General features: G+C 41.3%; 1 protein-coding gene across 3 annotated transcripts in view; it reads right to left on the bottom strand.

Moving 5' to 3' along the window:
- The window catches only part of TEK (TEK receptor tyrosine kinase), a 119,548-nt gene that overhangs the window by 25,166 nt on the left and 81,489 nt on the right, over positions 1–12,893 (bottom strand). For 2 of the 3 annotated variants that reach the window (XM_070480596.1, XM_070480595.1), the window contains exons 13-18: positions 10,454–10,753; positions 7,871–8,025; positions 6,326–6,536; positions 3,670–3,780; positions 1,284–1,474; positions 625–738 (exon numbers count right to left, since the gene is read on the bottom strand). In XM_070480596.1, the coding sequence (XP_070336697.1) occupies positions 625–738; positions 1,284–1,474; positions 3,670–3,780; positions 6,326–6,536; positions 7,871–8,025; positions 10,454–10,753 (1,082 nt within the window). The remainder of the gene's footprint in view (positions 1–624; positions 739–1,283; positions 1,475–3,669; positions 3,781–6,325; positions 6,537–7,870; positions 8,026–10,453; positions 10,754–12,893) is intronic. The other variant, XM_020887751.2, reaches the window with a different exon arrangement.

Below are 12,893 nucleotides of genomic sequence, written 5' to 3'. Positions count from 1 at the left end.
ACTTCCTTAATGTTTTAGAAAGTAGGTTAAATGTCTTTCCCCCCCTGCTGTGTTTGCTGTGTAAAAGGGGACTGTGGGAGCTCCCCAGAAGATTCTGAGTGAGACCTGAGTTGGGGGTCTGTGCTGGATATGGACCCCAGCCCTTCTAGCACGAGGCTTGCATGTTCAACGACTTCACCGTATGTTACAGAGCCTTCTTCACTGGTAAATGCAGACCCTCCAGACATTTTAGGGGCTTCCCTCATAGTTCAGTAGGTAAAGAATCTACCTGCAATGCAGGAGACCCAGGTTCAATTCCTGGGTTGGGAAGATCCCCTGGAGAAGGAAATGGCAACCCACTCCAGTATTTGTGCCTGGAGAATCCCATGGCACAGTTATGTGAGGAGGAGCCTGGCAGGCTACAGTCCCTGGGGTCACAAAGAGTCGGACATGACTTAGCAACTAAACCACACCAGACATTTTAGGAATCAAAACTGAGGAAGGACGTTTGCTGGGCTGAGTACTTATGGAATGGCAGAAGTGGTCAGAGGCCTCCGTCAGCACAGAAGGATGGAATTCTAGGAGAAGCAACCTCGGGAGAGGGAGGGGTGCCCCCGAGAGGGTCTCATCAACATCTGAACTTACCATCGTCTTTTTCACATACACTTCTTGACCTCGGGATAATCCAAAATCAGCTATCTTGGCTACATAGTTTTCACCAACTAAAATGTTCCTGGCAGCTAGGTCCCTGTGAATAAACTGAAATAAAAAAAAAAAACAAACAAGTCATGTATTTTCAGCATCATATTTGGTTTTTCACTTCATTTTGTTTGCACAAAGAGCAGGAGCTTTGGGAAATCTAGAAGATAGTATGAAAAAGTGTTTTTAAAAAGCTACCAGAATCCAGTTCCCTTCTAGTTCCTCTTCTAAATGCTCAGTGAGTGGATTCTGCTGAACAACCCACAGGTCTTTGGAGGAGCATTTCAGGAAGAAGCACCAGGTTATGCAATATTCCAATTACCATGAAAGGTCTCTGCTATGTGTGTTATGTGGAGCTACGTGAAGCTAAGACGAGTGAAGGCACCTCACCAAATACATATGATGAGATTCACTAGATAAACATACCGTTAGCACGGAGCATGAACTTCTATATAAAGAGATAGAATATTAACAAACAATAAAATTAGGGAGAGTTTGAGAAGGAATTAAGGAAGAGAGGTGAACTGGGAAAAAAAAAATCTAAACTCTGATATCAGAGAGAATTTTGGAAGAAAGATGCTCAAAGCAAGGTTTCCAGAACAAACCTGTTTTTGGCTCAGGTAGTCCATACCCCGGGCCACATCTGCTGCAAAATGGAGAAGCTGCTGGGAGGAGAGTGTGGAGGCGGTGCTGTTGGCAATGGCAAACGCAGGGTCCGTCTCTAGCACTCGGCTCTTTCGCAGGAAGTCCAGGAGGTTGCCATGGGGGGCATACTCAATGGCCAGGTACAAGTAGCCTGTGGGGCAAGGGTGGAAGCATCACTTTATCAGTAGCCCTAAACCCTGGTGATATTTCTGAGATGTGCTTTGGTCCTCAGGGACTGCTTATAAAATTCCATTTCATCTTAAAATAACACATCTAGTGGTACCGATATGGGTAATGCTGGGGACAGAAGGGAAACAAGTGACATCATTCTTGCAAAAGGGGGCCAAGCCTGCACTTAGGGTTCCCCTCTCCACCCCTACCAAACAGCAGGCTTCCTGAATGCTTCACCTACTGGGTAACACAAGTAGAATGAAATCAAAACATCTGCTTCCAGATGACTTAGGATAGCTAGTCCACATCACCTTTTATTTTTCATTCAATATTGACTGAGAACCTAATATGAACCAGACATGTTATTCCAGTATGAATCCAGCTTTGCCTGAGGTTATTTTTTAAAACAAACAAATGATTAAATACCCAAAGCAGAAGGGCCCACACCAGGTAACTTCCTCTCTCTCCTGACTTCTGCTCCTTCCTAAAATCCAGACTAAGTCAATTAGATTGTTGAGTGCATCACTGGTCAGCAACGTCTAGTGTCAGAGATTTCAATATTGCTTACAGAAACCAGAAATGTCAACCTTTTAGGAAAAAAATAAAATATTTCCTACAGGAAAGTATGGTTCATTGTCTTAGTTTTATTCCAAATTGTTTTCTCCCTTTTCTTTTTTTAATGAAATGTAATCTTGAGTAAACTCCGGGAGTTGGTGATGGACAGGGAGGCCTGGCGTGCTGCAATTCATGGGGTCGCAAAGAGTCAGACACGACTGAGTGACTGAACTGAACTGAACTGAATCTGCTTTGATAACAATTAGTCATCTTTGAAGCCAATGAAAGTATAGTGCTCTGTTTTACTATTTTTTAAAAGTGAATTATTTGGTATATACTTTTTATGTAAAATGAATTTAAACTTCAAAGATATTCTAAGAAAGTGAAATTCTTAAAAAAAAAAAAAAAGCTTCTAGCACTGAATCCTGTTGTACTATAAGGAAAGATATACCTCAATTCTGATATGAATGTATTTTCTCACTTTACTGAACTATACAATTTTAAGAGTCAGCCAATTATGTGACAATAGAGCAAAATTTTAAAAGACATATATTCTTCTGTCACTAAAAGTTTTTTTTTTAAACATTCATTTACTGCTGTCCCATGCTGATTACTGTTCTCAGGAAATAGCTCAAAAATAAGTGTCATTACTTCATTATTTAACCTAAGAGACATTATCTGACTTTCAGAATTACACCCTTATTGGATCACAGAATGATATATTGTTTGAAGTACCAGTATTTTTAGTTTAATAAATTGAGGAAAAGGAAGTAGTCTCTTTTCCATTGTTGGTATTTGTCCTGCAAAGTCAACAAGAGGTTGTAAAGTTTGCAAATAATTGCCATGTGGAGCTTTTTCCTTAGAGTAAATTTTTCCATGAGAAATTAAGAGTAAGCATGGATTTAGAACTGCAAACCCAGGTAGCATGCAGAAGTAAACCCATAGATTTCTTATTACCTACTCATTCACAGCTAACTCCACACATTACAATAGGAAATACTCAATTAACATTTGAATTAATAATATGACTTGAACTTAAGAGTATGTGTGACATAGGATAGTTGTAAAGCTTCAGTGTAATTGTACAGGGCATTGTTTTGGATAAAAACAAAGTACTATTAGATATAGGCTTATTATTATTCTTTTAACCTAAGTATCATCAGTCCTTTCACATTACAGTAGATTATTGGCATTCACAGATTTAACATTTGGAGTATTGGTTACTTGGGTTTGGAGGGAAAATGAAAAGTCAACTAAGAAGAAGCAACATACTTCACTTTTCCTGGTGCTGAGTGCAGCCTCCACCCACCTAGTAGTGACTGAGAAAACCTCTGGATTAGCAAAGATGGGAGCATGTAGGAGCTGTGGGTATCTTTGGGCATTATTAACTGAACTGCATCAGAAGCCAAAAGACTCACTCTTGGGAGCCCCCTTCAAAAACATGCCACATCTCAGCACAGTCTATTCATGGGGCCAGACATTCAGACTGAAATTGCAACTTAAAAAGTAGGTAGCAATCTTAGATGACTTATCTTCCCTAACTTCAATATGGAATGTGCCTGATTTTCTTTCTTTTTTTAAAACAAATCTGGCAGGAGAAACAGGAAAAGAGCATCTTACCACGATGTTCACATGCTCCCAAGAGATTGATGATGTTTGGGTGGTGTCCAAGTTTACAAAGAACCTCCAGTTCCCCAGCGAAGTCCCTGTGGTCATCTTTGGAAGCGTATTCTGGGAAGAAAGTCAAGAGTTGTGACCCCTTTCTGTGATGCCTCATCAGAAACAACTGTACCCCCAGATCCCCATCACCTTCAGGTACACTCAGCCGTCACTAGGTCTGGAAAACATTAGAGAAATCAGAGACGACTCTAACACAGGGGCTTGGCTGTCCACATTTTGGGCCAATGCTTCTTGCTGTTGGGGGCTGTCCTGTGGCAAGGAGGATGTTTAGCTGCCCCCCTAACCTGACCCACTAGTTACCAGTAGCCCAACCGAAAATGTACCCAGATCACCAAGTGTCCCCCCTGGAAACCAAATCACCTCTGTTTGGGAACCACTGCTGAAGCCCTCAAGTATCCCAAGAATGGTCTGGTTGAGATGGAGCTGCGTCCATTCTCAGACACTGGCTCTCCAGAGACAAACACACCAGGGAATAACACCCAAATTTTAGTGAAACATTGCCATTAGTGAATACACCTTACTTTATTATGATAATTTTACTTTGCTTTTTACATAAACCAGAATAGAATACTGTGCTCAGTTGTGTTCAACCCTTTGCGACCCCATGGACTATAACCCACCAGGCTTCTCTGTCCATGGGATTTTCCAGGCAAGAATACTGGAGTGGGTTGCCATTTCCTTCTCCAGGGGATCTCGCTGATGAAGGGATCAAACCTAGGTCTCCAGCATTTCAGGTGGATTCTTTACCAACTGAGTCACCAGGGAAGCCCACATAAGCCAGACTTGCTGAAGAAACTCAAATCTCAATGACACTTTTATAGAAGTTGCTTCATAGTCAGGAAACAGTTGCATTTCTTTCTGTTCCTGTCATTCTGTCTCTCCATAAGCACTTTGATCAGAGGCAGAACCACCAATCAGGCTGAAGAGAAAACTCTTTGGCTGATGTGCAGCTGGTTGGTCAGCCTTGAGCTGGTGACATTATGCTATGATTGCTTTTTGAAGAAATAACATTGGGGGAAAGAGTGATGGAGAGCTGGTAGCCATGTGCATGCCTGACCATGCTTGGAAATTATGGGAAGGTTTCATATGGGCTAAGGGGACCCATGAAGCTGACAGGTAACAATTCTAAGTCTAGTACCCTGTTTATACCACCGGAGCCTAAGGGTCAATGCCTCGGGAACATTTTAGAAGCAAAGCTCCTTGCAATAGGTTGTTGCTTCACACCAGTAAGTGCCCTCTTTGCATGCATGACTTTTCCTGCAAAACTTTTCTGCCCTGGTGTGCTGTTAAGTTATTCTACCTCTTTACATGGACATGAGATGGACAATCAGCTCAGGTCAGATCCCAGTCAGCATAAAAACTGATGCTACAAAGTTCTACACCCTCTGTCCTCTCACCATTTTTACTTCTTCCTAAAACTCCTGTGACTAAAGTTCGAAAAGGAAAAGGAATTTCTGGATTCCAGCAGGGTTTGTTTGGGTGTGCGTCTGTGTGTGTGTTTTGAAACATTACTGTCTGTAAGCATTAAATAATACTGTGTTTATTTTGTTTTGTTCATTTCCTGACATGTGTTTTCTAACAATGCAGAAAGCAGTGATGACTTAATAAGACTTAGGGTTAATTGTGTCATCTTAGGCTTAATGTTGCAGTCAAGAAGAAGGAAAACCCATCAGCAACCTTAGCAAGTCCTTATTATGGAGCTACCCACCACGAGTGGCAATTACACTGCTGGCTCTAATATATCACTTGCCAAGCCTGTGTGTGTAAAAACAACAGTGCAGCTTCCCAAAAAAGTCATCCGTAAACTGCCATTTCACACGCAACAGAAGACAGTTAGCGTTGCCAGGGAACATGTCAGTCTGCTTTCTCAGAAGGTCTTATTCAATGAGTGGGCCCTAAGCAGTCTTGAACACAACTGGAAAAGATCTAGCTTTGTGACCATAAATCAATGGTTTCTAAGCTTGAGTGTACAGAAGAGCCACTGGGCAAGTTTAGGGACCCCAGTTTTTCCCTGCATCACCCCAGAAATTTGAATAGATCAGAACCACGAGGAGGAAAAACTCAAGTAGATGCATTTCTAACTATTTCCAGGAAAGCTGATGTAGATAATCCATGAAGACAGTGATTTGCCAAGTGTGGTCTCCAAATTCTGAGACCCAGTATCCCATGGGAACTAGTTAGAAATGCAAGCCTTCTGGTCCTGGGCCAGATCTGCTTAATCAGAAACCATAGGGTGGAGCTGAAGAGTCTGTTTTTTAACAAGTCTCCCAGGTGATTTGGATGCGTGATCAATGTTGAGAACCACTGCATTAAGACAAACAGTAATGCTTCCTGAAAGTCAGCAGGGTGGGACAGAGAGTCTGTGTTCTCACATCCCAGTGAATCCAGACAGTGGTGTCTAAACAGCTCATGCCTTCAAGTTTACATCCTGACCCTCAAAGGAAATATCACCTTCAGCTGCATAGAACAGCTCCATCTAACATCATGCCAATTTTTTGTTTAAAAGAATATGAGACCTTAGAGGAAAGATTCAACAGGAAGTCAAGCTGTCCCCCCACCCTAGTAAAATGCTGACTTGATCGGGGCATGCACTGACCTTTCATTCTCTTGATGGCAGCGTCCATCCGTAACCCATCCTTCTTGATGCGAGCCTTAAGAACCTGGCCAAAATTACCCTCCCCAATCACATCTTGAAATTTGATGTCATTCCAGTCAAGCACTGGATAAATGGTAGGATCTGGGTTGTTTTTGGCCTTCCTGTTCAGGGCAAGAGTTCCTGAGTTGAACTGCACAGCTGGCTCTTCCCTCTACAAAAATAACGGCTGTGTGTCAGGATTTTTCATAATTTTTAAGGTACATAATACGTTCTGGTTTGTGCCCACACTAGGTGAAAAAAAGAAAGAATATACCCAGTTCTAGAACGAAGATGGAAACAGGGTTCATCTAATAGGCCCACTTGGATGAAGTGGGAACCAGTAGAGCTGCATGGGCATGATCATAGGCCTCGGTGGGAAAGCATGCCACAATCGATTAGTTATGTCTGCAGGGATGAGGGAGGGAGGATAATAGCGTGCATGTCACGACACACACTTGAGTTACTTGAGTTATTCACACTTGAGTGTCTACCCTGCTGTGGAATGAGCAGCTATTCAGTTCTGGTTTGGAAAAGAACTCAGAGGTCTCTCTGGAGAAGTCACAGGACATGCCTCTGTGAGAGCTTTTTTCCCAGCTTCATCTTGGTCTCCTTGCCTCTTACTCACTCTCTCCCACTTGTCTTAAAGCTCAGAGTCTCTCGAGCCCAAGACAGTATCTCCTTTTCGTACCATGATGAGCTCCAGCACTGTCTAGCCTCCTGCTGGACCTTCCTCTCTAGTGACAGCCTGAAGGGCATCTCAGGGACTCGTATCAGGAAGATTTACCTCATTTGGAATATGTAATTGTATTTAGTGCTTCATATATAGAATCAGTAAAGTTGGGTACAGATTACTTTTACAAAACTCGAAATCACAGAGAAATGTTCAGGCTATACTATCTCAAGGATTCAAATGCAGTGCCTGTCGGTAAAGTGTGATTTGTAAACCTTTGCAACTGGTCAAAATTCCTAGATGAAAGAAAAAAGTAGTGTCAAGTACCACGAATCCTGACTGCAGACTGAAGGGTACACATGGATGGAGATACACATGCAGGTATAATTCATATATATATATGGGGGATACTATTAGAAGTACAAAATGGAAACTGGAAATAAAAAAAAGTGAAGAAAACTGATCTAGTATCAATATTCATGACTTATCACTCTGAGGTATGGTTCCCCTCATGCCCTTCATTACAATAATGGTCAGTTCTTTATATTGCAAGATTACTCTCACTGGTGACTTATCACTAGGATGACTCTATTCTCTTTTTGATGGGGCCATAGTCCTGCTTTAGGCTTAATTTTCTGCATAATTATTGAGAGTAACCTTTTCACTCTCAGAGTTGTTCTGAATTGGACAAGAACTTACATAGTCATGCTAGTTATCTCCCATTTCATAATGGAAGACAAAGAAAAGATGAAACTTGCCTAAGGGAAATAACTTCCTTTACAAGTAAATTTTCTGACCCACATCTTTAATATACTGCTTGGAAGATGAGACACTACCACGTTTTGGAAGGCTTGAGCCATTCTCCTTTGGACGTTTGCCCTCTTCAGCTGCAGCATGATCAGAAAGGCCAACAGCACCGTCAGGCAGGTCATTCCCGCTGAGCCGAGGATGGCGATAAGCAGCATCTTCCTGCCTCCGAGGTCTGCTGGTGCTGAGCAGAACGCAGGAGAAGCAGCAGGTTAGTCTAGATGGAGAGATAGGCCACGGCCATCTGCAGGAGAAGTCACAGTGTAATGGGAACGTCATGGCAGCCTGAATCCTGCCACCTAATGGCTAGGTGACCTAGTGCTACTCATTTATTTTCTGGAATTCACTGGAGACAAGTCTGACTCACAGGGCTGTTAACAAGTTCAAAGGAGTGTGCAAAAGGGCTTTTTACAAGTCAACATGCTAATCACCAAAGCTGCTAAGTGCCAAAGAATTGATGCTTTTGAACTGTGGTGTTGGAGAAGACTCTTGAGAGTCCCTTGGACTGCAAGGAGATCCAACTAGTCAATCCTAAAGGAAATCAGTCCTAAATGTTCATTGGAAGGACTGATGCTGAAGTTGAAACTCCAATACTTTGGCCACCAGATTTGAAGATACCCTGATGCTGGGAAATATTGAAGGCAGGAGGAGAAGGGGACGACAGAGGATGAGATGGCTGGATGGCATCACTGACTCGATGGATGTGAGTTTGACCAAGTTCCAGGAGTTGGTGATGGACAGGGAAGCCTGGCTTGCTACAGTCCCCGGGGTCACAAAGAGTTGGACATGACTGAGTGAACTGAACTGATGTTAATCACTAATTGTTGCCCTTCATTCAACTTTCATTTCCAAGTACAGGCCCAAGCAGATGAATATTATCTCACAATAGTGAGAATGACTAAATACATCTATCACTTTGGGAAAGTGACTAAACCTCCCTGAACAATTTCCCCACCTAGAAAAGCTTGCAAGCTCTATGATGCTAAGAGCACAGAATCTGTAAGATATTTTGATTTGGGTTTTTCTGGTTTTAAAGAGCTGAAAATAACCTGAGAATACCAATGGGAGAAGCAAAGAAGGAAGGAAAGAAGAGAGAAAATAGAAAAACTATTGAATTTAGGGCTCAGGTCAAAATGGACTATTAAACACTACGGTTTAACTCTTCCACTTCTTTTCCTTGCCTAAATTAAAATACAGTTAAATTCAATGTATTTTTATGAAAAGCAGCATGAGAGCATGATCTCATCTAACAATTATTCTTTTGATTAGCTATCTTTTCTTCTATCTCCGTGTATGTGTACATAAAGAGATGTCTGAAATGGGATGGTGAGGATTTTTAGTTTTGTTGCATCTTGTTTTTAAATTTTTCTCTTTGTATTTTATTTATAGCTTGGATTTAGGGCCTGTATGTGTTTTATGAAAACACAAGTAATTATAGAAATGATGCATTTATTAAGAGTGTCATCTGAAAACTATGATTCTCTGTAATTTACAGACTCAACATTCCTTGGATATTTCAAAACATATTCCAAAAACTCAGCACTGAAAACAGAGCTTATTGGATTTAATTTCTTGAGCCCCAGGTAGCCCTCAAAAGAACCAAGAAGTTTTTAGTGCTATGATACTTTCTGTAAAAATAGGCTGGTCTGAATTATAAATTTGCAAAAAGTCACCATTTCCCTCTAAAGTCCCTCTAGCTACATTCCCTTGAACAAGCTGTACAGTGCAGAGGGTGAAGAAATACAATTTCAGACTAATCTCAAAGGGAAGTCTCCCAGAAGCTTCTTCCCACCTGTGATGTCCTTGCTCACTAATTACATTCAACAGGTTTTACCAGCCACAAACACTGGAGAGGATTAAGAGGTACAGCCCTCCAGTTATGAAATAAAGAAACCACAGGGATATACTATACAGCATATAGAATATAGCCAATAATAACTTTGTTTGGAGACAGATGATTACTAGCCTTACTGTGGTGATCATTCATAATATATGCAAATGTCAAATCACTACATAGTGCACTCAAAACTGACATAATATTGCACATCAACTGTATTTCAATTTAAAAAAATCACAGACACTGGCCCTCTTGTGCTTGGCACTGAAGGATCTCTGTCTCAAAGAGCTTATTCTCTCTGAGGTAGGGGTTAGTGATGGACACAGAGCCATCATAACCTGGATCTAAAAAGTAAAAGAAAACTCAGAATAGCATAGCATCACCCAAGTTAAAAGAAGAGTTCATTTTGAGAAAGAATGGAGTGTGGTTCCTGGAGCCTCCCACTGAAGCACTGCATAGGCCTTCCTCCAATAAGCTGGGTCCTTAGTCTTCTTTTTCCACAGAATCACATTCAGATTCCTCAGACCCTCAACTGCTAGATGGGGAGTGCTGATGGGCTAAGTTCATTTAAGGCTTAATAATAGAAATGGATCAACAGGGTATCCCTCCAAGGGGCATTTTCATCTTAAGGACCTCTTTAGAGATGGTGATCCCTATTAAGGACAAGCCTATTGTATCATAAGATGTGAATATGGAGTAAATATCTTAAAACAGTGGGGCTTTTCTGATACTCCCCAGAAATAATAATATGTAAATACCTGTCTACTCTACCAACCTTGAGATTCAGAAAGAGTCATCAGTTCATGAGAAGAGGCTGGATTGCTTGAGCCTATATTGTTCTCTGCAAAGATGTCCACCTGGTAAGCTGTTTGGGGCTCAAGGCCCTTGAGTTGATACTGGGTGATGGTGGCATTCTTGATTTTCACGTCAATGTGCTGGTCTTCATTCTTGCCCTGAACCTTGTAACGGATGATAATAGCAGAAATAGAATAACCATCCAGGATCGTCCAAGAGATCACAGCTGAAGAGTCTGTGATGTTGGAAATCTTGATGTTTTCTGGTTGAGGAGGAACAACTAGAAATTAAAAAAACAAAAACATATTTTCCTTAAGATGCATTACCATCTCTTTGACTATTATGCTTTTGAGAGAGAGTGAATGTCAGCCCATAAACCATGAATGGCTACTAGTGTTATCTCTGATGGTAACTCCAGTTTGTGGTGGATTCAACACAGACTTGACAACATGGCCACATATGGGAAACTGGCAACACACACAAATCACATATTTGCCATCCTTAACTGAATTAACACCTCAGAAATTCTGTTACTCAACAAACTGATATTTTACTGTTCTTGATGCTGAGGAAAACAAAAATTATGAGAGCTGACATATATATAGGCCCTTTCGTATTGTAACTGATTGACTCCACATAACAATCTTACTGTTAGTATTGAGGCCTGGAGACATTAAGTGACTTGGCCATGGTCACACAGCTTTTAAGAAATAGATTCAACTAGAAGAAATAAGGATTCCTATTAGTTTGCAGTTAGCCACCAGCCCATAGGAACTATCCTTGTTAGGCACTTGTTAGAAAATATGTTAAGCACTTAGTAGACATATACAAAAAGCAAGATGAAGCGTATGCATGCATCTGCACACTTACTGGTATACTTAATGTATTAAAATTATACAATTTTGAATGGAAAGATATATAACAAACATAATCTTGGTTTAACAAACAGAATTTTGGTTGTCTCTGGGGACACAGGGAGAGAATTAGAGTAGGGATGATGATCAAAGAAGATTTTGATATATCTGTATTGTGGAATTACTTTCAGAAAAAAGCCTGAAAGCAAAGATGGCAAGATGTTAACAGTTGTTAACTCTGGGTTGTAGAAATGTAGTTTTTTTGTATTATTCTCTGTACTGGCCTATAACTTCTAATTGTCACAGGATTTTTTTTAAAATGAAGAAGAAATGCCTAAACACTGAAAAATGGTTGAGACTTCCACATGTTATTGATACAAGAAGAGATTGGTTGGAGAAACCCAGAGCCAGTTTGTACAACTGTTACTGGGGAAGTGGAGACTCAGATGCAGAAGAGAAACTCAGACTCTGGCAGTTGACAAGAGACCACAGGATCCTAGTGTTAGTGATAGTTGGTGTGACCAGCAACACCTGGTCTTTGCAAGGACTCTGAAATGCACAGACAGTTCTATGGCAGCGAATCAAATAGAACTCTATGGTTCCTGATGAAAAAGCTTTCAAGACTACAAAGGAACCCTAGAAGTTCCAACTAATTTTTAATGGACACTCTGAAATTGAGAAGAGCCTGAAGAACAGTTTGAGAGAAAAGTTGTTTCCTTACTCTCAAATATATACTGTAATGCTAAGGATTATCTGTTTTGCAGATTTTCAAGCAAAGTTCCTTGGCTTTTAAGATTAGGAGAGAGCTCTCTGTAATGAATCACCATCTGCTTAATAAATAACTCCACTGAAAGGAAAGGTAGGGGTCCCTAGTGGTCCAGAGGTTAAGAATCCTCATGCCAATGCAGGGGACACAGGCTCAATCCCTGGTCTGGGAAGATCCCACATGCTGTGGAGCAACCAGGCCTGTGTGCCACAACTACTGTCCATGTGACACAACTACTGTCCATGTGACACAACTACTGTCCATGTGACACAACTGCTGTCCATGTGACACAACTGCTGTCCATGTGACACAACTACTGTCCATGTGACACAACTACTGTCCATGTGACGCAACTACTGTCCATATGACGCAACTACTGTCCATATGACACAACTACTGTCCATGTGCCACAACTACTGTCCATGTGACACAACTACTGTCCATATGACGCAACTACTGTCCATATGACGCAACTACTGTCCATGTGACACAACTACTGTCCATGTGACACAACTGCTGAAGCCGGCAAGCCCTGAGAGCGTCTGCTCTGCAACAAGAGCAGCCTTCACAATAAGAAGCCCACACACTGCAACTAGAGGGTAGCCCCTGCTCAGTGAAACTAGAGAAAGCCTGTTCACAGCCATGAAGACCCAGTAGAGCCAAAAATAAACAAACGTGTTTTAAAAAAGGAAAGGTAAATCGTAGGACAGTCCTGCCTGAATTATTGTTAGTCCCAACATACGGAGCATTCATAGATATTGTGGGTCACTAAAATGATTTGAGGTGTTGGGGGGTGGGCA

The sequence above is a fragment of the Odocoileus virginianus genome, chromosome 18 (assembly GCF_023699985.2).
Source record: "Odocoileus virginianus isolate 20LAN1187 ecotype Illinois chromosome 18, Ovbor_1.2, whole genome shotgun sequence".
NCBI classification, from domain to species: Eukaryota; Metazoa; Chordata; class Mammalia; order Artiodactyla; family Cervidae; genus Odocoileus; species Odocoileus virginianus.
The sequence above is the reverse complement of the archived record's forward strand: the minus strand, read 5'-3'. Positions and strand labels throughout refer to the sequence as shown.